Source organism: Cannabis sativa, chromosome 6, assembly GCF_029168945.1.
Source record: "Cannabis sativa cultivar Pink pepper isolate KNU-18-1 chromosome 6, ASM2916894v1, whole genome shotgun sequence".
Classification (NCBI taxonomy): Eukaryota; Viridiplantae; Streptophyta; class Magnoliopsida; order Rosales; family Cannabaceae; genus Cannabis; species Cannabis sativa.
The window spans coordinates 64,188,316-64,193,469 of NC_083606.1; the positions used below are offsets into that span (position 1 = coordinate 64,188,316).

A 5,154-nucleotide genomic window follows, 5' to 3' on the forward strand; every position below is an offset into this window, starting at 1 on the left:
TACCCCGATTTTTTTTTACTTTTAACACTTTTGAAAGGTCACTAAAAGTACATAATTAGATATCATTTTAAAATCTCGCTAAATCTAATATTTGGTGTCATTTTTATAAATTCCACTATTAATTTATTCTAGTGACATTTTTAAAAATGTTACTAAATTTAAATATTGATAAATTAATGACACTTTTTACAAAATGCCACTAAAATATATTAATAGTTACATTTTTTAAAAAAGTCACTAATTAAAATGTCATTTATTCTCATTATAGTTACATTTTTTACCAAATATTATTAAAATATCATTATTGTGACAGTTTTTAAAAAATGCCACTAATAAAAATGCCACTAATTGTCATTATTGGCATATATGCAAATTGTAGAACTATGAAATTGGGTATCTTTACCTTGATGTTTCTACATATTTAGTTAAAGGTGCTTCAGATCAACAAGAAAGAGGTAATTGTATTTTTTGTGAAATTGTGAATCTAAAGGACGTGTGACTTGTTGGGAATTTAGTTTGGGAAATTTCAATTTTTGACCCTAATAATACAACCTATATCAAAATTTATACCCCTTTATAATTTGTACAAATTTATTCCTATAATTTTAAAAGTTTCCTAAAATACCCCCTAAATTAAAAATTCCCTCTCTCAGACGTTCCCTCTCTCTTTCTGACGCTCCCTCTCTCTCTCGCTCTTCACGATCACGAACCCCCCCCCCCCCCCACATTTCCCTCTCTCAGACGTTCCCTCTCTCTCTCTCATTCTCTCTGTTTTCCTCACGAGCACGAACCACAACCCACAAGCCCACACGAACCCACAACCAACCCGCTCCCACACTCACGAACCCACAAACCAGACTTCCCCTCTCTCTCTCTCTGTTCTCCTCACGAGCACGAACCCACAACCCCTCACGAACCACGACGAGGACGATCCAGGACCACGACGACGACGAAGCACTGAACTTCACTGAAGTGAACCATTGAACCACGAAAAGGTAAGTTTTTTTCTGTTTAAATTTTAGAAATTTCAATGCGAATTTGTGTATGTGCTTCAGATTTTGTGTGTTTTAGATTGTATATGCGAATTTAGATGTCAATAGTTGCATGTTGTATGTGTTGGATATGTTTCAATGGTGTTTTCTGTGTTTTTACTTAGTTGTCGATGAAATGTCGATAGGATGTCGATAGGATGTCGATATGTGTAGGTATCTGGTTATGTGCTTGAACATTGTTGTCGACAGGTTGTCGACGTAATGTCGACTACTTGTCGATGGTTTTACCTTTGTTTTGATGTTGTGTAGTTTTGCCCTAGAATGTCGACAATTTGTCGACTGTATGTCGATAGTTTGTCGATAATAAGTTGCAGTTCATTCTTTTGCAAGTTTCTTTGTTAGGATGTCGACAATTTGTCAATCGTATGTCGACGGTTTGTCGATTATAAGTCCCGGTTCATTTTGTTGGTATAATGTCGACGATTTGTCGGCGTATGTCGATAACTTGTCGATGTTGGTAGTTTGCCACTTGCTCTTATGGTAATGTCGATAGAATGTCGATCGTATGTCGGCTTGTTTATCGACCAGTTATGAATGTTTGTTAATGTCGACAGAATGTCGACATGATGTCGATGTTATGTCGACATTTCTTAACTTTTTTGACATTTAAATTTGTTTGGTCTTTGATTTTTCAGATGGCTCCCAGACTCATTATTCCAGCACCCGAGCATTTCACTGGCCGCGTCACATATAGGGGCACTGGAATTTTTGCAAAAATCAAAGCTCGGTTTGAGGAGTTCAACCTTAATAACACGGCGAAGGAAAGCCGTTTCGGGAGCTTCTGGAATGTCGTACCACTGACATTCTCCTCGGTGTTATTTCACCAGCTGATGCTCCACAAAATGAAAGTGGATGCTCAGGAGGAGTTGAGGATGAGGTTTTATGTTGGTCGGAAGGAGGTCCGATTCGGGGTGCTGGAGTTTGCACTCATTACGGGTTTGGACTTCTCCTCGGGGCCAACAGAAGAGGAGAAGGCTGCGCAGGTCGCGCGCTCGGGGTCAGACCGATTGATCAACAAATATTTCAACCGGTCTGATAGTGTGAAGACAGAAGCACTCCAACTTCAGTTCACAAACTGCCAGAACCCGGAAGACTTGTACAAGCTCGGCTTGTGCTTGTTTGTGGAGTCAGTGCTTCTGGGCTGCGAGGCCAACGCGCTGATCACGCCTCACATACTTAGATATGTGGAAGACCTCGAGTTCTTCTTCCGGATTCCTTGGGGGAAGCACTCATTCGCCAGACTCATGCACTCGCTTCAGAAAGACATGTTGAAACAGAAGGCCAACTACGAGAAGAAGCTGAGTTCGGATGTTCAGCACGAGTGCAAATACACAGCATATGGCTTCGCACCTGCAGTCCAATATTGGGCGTACGAGGCCATTTTGGAGGTTGGCAAGAGGTATGGCACGAACCACGGGATTCGGTTCCCCAGGATGCTTAGCTGGACGAGCAAAGGCGATATTGGGAAGAAAGACGTCAGCGCATTATTTTCTAGACGGGTATGATTTTCACTTATGTTCTGAATAATTATTTAACATAAATGCTTGTAATAAATGATAAATGGTTTTATTTTGATATTTTTTAAACCATAAACAGAATCTGGAAGTGGTGAAGGGGCTACTTCCACGGACAGAGGAGGAGGCATTTGTGAGGACAATATCTTACGATGGTGTGGAGAACCTGGTTGATGATGTTGTGGATGACACAGAGGCTGAGGCAGGTAGTCAGGTACCAGAGACTCAGGTCCCAGACACTCAGGAAAGAGACACTCAGGTACCAATTTTTGGAACTTTTTTTTATGTCTTTATTTTTTATTATTTTTTTTTATATAGTGGAGGGTATATCGTATGCTTACCGTATTTTTTTGATATATATTTTTTCAGGCCACTGGTTCAGAACCTCAGCCCAGTGCACCATCTTCATCAGGCGTTCGGGGTGTCGAGTACACTGATTTAGTGGCTCGGTTGGATAGGATCGAGGCTGACACTCAGGGTCTGTATGCTGCTCATGTCGAGCTGAAGAAGGCATACGAGACCAGCCATGTAGAGCTGAAGGGTGGTCAGAACGTAATTATGGAGCAGCTCAGACACATATTGGCCATGTTGAATCGTCCGCCAACGACAGCTTCAGCTCCGGAGGCCCCAGCAGATCCATCTACCCCACCACCAGCTACTTCACCCCCAGTAGAAGAGGATGAGGTCTTCCCCGACGATTACGATCCTTATGAGGGAGCTCCAGCGACTCCGATCGAGGCACAACCTCTTATCCATGTACATGACACCGAGTCGCAGGGTGAGATTCTGTCCATAGAGGCACAACCTGTAGTGGTTAAGAGTCGGAAGAGGAAGAGAAAGCCTCCTGTATGGTTCGGTGACTATACGGAGATGAAGAGGAGACATAGGCCATCTTCGACTTTTGATCCCCTGGAGCCACCGGATGAGAAATTGTTAACCACTTTCTGAAAGTGGTGTGTTGGACTCATTCCGAACCACCGACTTCGGGATTTGAGAAGTGGTGATTACGGTCCAGGATTCTTTTGGATAATGCTCACACCAAAGGAATGGCTTACAGATGACGTAAGTAAAGTATTTTATAATATTACTTCACTTTTCAACTTTATGTACAATGCAATTAATATATTTTTTTGTGTAACTGACATTTCCGTTTATATGCAGCATATAGATGCAGCAATGCATATGCTGAGGAGGCGACGCACCGACTATCCACTGACATTTCCTCAGAAGGGTATCATTCTCTCCACATTCGTGACCGCCATGATCAGCAGTGCATGGACGAGCCACAAGGGTCCGAGGAAAAACTTTAAATGGGAGGAATATATCCTGGACTACTGCACAGGGGCTCATAAGGTATTGTTTTAGTAAGATTTTAAATGTCAATTGTTTGGGAAGATTATTATGGTTTGTTAATTGTTTCGTTGTTCTCTGTAATTACAGTCCCAAGTCTTTGAGAGATGGAGGGGTAACGAGTTTATTTACTTCGTTCTGAACCTTCCCACGGCAAGGCACTGGGTCACAGTTGAAGTCGACATAGAGCTGTGGAAAATTAATGTCTACGACTGTGATTCCAGCGTCTGTCATTGGACCGCCATGGAACCCATCATGAAGGTTTGGGCAGAACTGCTGCCCTCGCTAATCCTTGCAACCGGGGAATTTCCACATAACAACCAGATCATGGTGTTAGCTAACGGTGACATCACGGTGCTTCCAAAAATGCACGCGACTCGAGCCACTCATGACTTAGTTCCGAAGTCAGCAACCAGGTACATAGCGATAAAAAAGTACTATAGTATTTAAATATGTTTTACGTTAGACTGACTTTACATTTTATTTTGCATTTAGTGGTGATTGTGGCGTGTATTGCATTGAGTATGTGGAGCATCTCATGATGCAGCGTGGATTGACCGATGTGACGCCAGACCGGATAGCCATGTTTCGTCAACGGTGGTGTGTCGATTTATTTTACCAAAATGTTGGCTGATTATATGTGTAATTATTGGGACATTGTATATTTTGTGTAATTAACATTACAGTTATGTATATATAGATTTTCTTTTCGTTCAAATTTTGATAATTATACGTGGTTTCAAATATAAAATATCAACATTATTCAACAAAAATAACTATTAAACCTAAAAATAATTAAAATATTTGAAAAATATTCAACCTCAACAAAAATAACTATGACAAAATATGCATCATTACAATATATCAAATTTCCCAACGAATACGTACAAGACGCCTCAGATGCGGGCTTTGCATGTTGCTCTGTTGTGGCCTGAAGCACCACGGCGAGCTGCGGTTTCGTGGTACGGAACCTTTTTATCACCAGACGGGAAACGGTTCTCCCGTCTTCTTCCAGCGTTGCTTTTTCTTGGACGACCTACAGGCTTCTTTTCCACAGGTACCCCAACTTTCATATTCTTGATGTGTTCTGGGAGAACCCAATCATCCTCGTCACCAGCGAGATTGATGGTATCATCGTAAATTTTCCTCCACGTTTCTTTTGAATAATAAGGTGAGCAAAGCGTGTACACACTTGTGTTCGTTTTCAATGGCCCGGCACATGCATGAAGGCAAGGGAG

The 5,154-nt window shown here is 41.6% G+C and overlaps 1 protein-coding gene across 3 annotated transcripts; it reads left to right on the top strand.

Annotated features, from left to right (window-relative positions):
• The first annotated feature begins 790 nt into the window (after nt 1–790).
• Nucleotides 791–4,837, top strand: LOC133038884 (uncharacterized). 3 transcript variants are annotated; one of them, XM_061117414.1, is made up of 6 exons: nt 791–995; nt 1,688–2,551; nt 2,649–2,825; nt 2,936–3,628; nt 3,728–4,332; nt 4,412–4,837. In XM_061117414.1, the coding sequence occupies exons 2-4, from the start codon at nt 1,688–1,690 to the stop codon at nt 3,512–3,514; spliced, it is 1,620 nt and encodes a 539-aa protein (XP_060973397.1). In that variant the 5' UTR covers nt 791–995; the 3' UTR covers nt 3,515–3,628; nt 3,728–4,332; nt 4,412–4,837. The 3 variants fall into 3 exon arrangements, with proteins under 3 accessions (XP_060973397.1, XP_060973396.1, XP_060973395.1); XM_061117413.1 differs by lacking the exon at nt 791–995 and having other exon boundaries at nt 1,588–2,551; nt 3,728–3,919; nt 4,007–4,332; XM_061117412.1 differs by lacking the exon at nt 791–995 and having other exon boundaries at nt 1,588–2,551.
• Nucleotides 4,838–5,154: the final 317 nt, after the last annotated feature.

Coding starts and splice junctions, on each gene's coding strand:
- LOC133038884 (XM_061117412.1), top strand. CDS start 1,616: ATGATGTCGATGTTATGTCGACATTTCTTAACTTTTTTGACATTTAAA. Junction 2,552..2,648: donor GCGCATTATTTTCTAGACGG/GTATGATTTTCA, acceptor AACCATAAACAG/AATCTGGAAGTGGTGAAGGG. Junction 2,826..2,935: donor CTCAGGAAAGAGACACTCAG/GTACCAATTTTT, acceptor ATATTTTTTCAG/GCCACTGGTTCAGAACCTCA.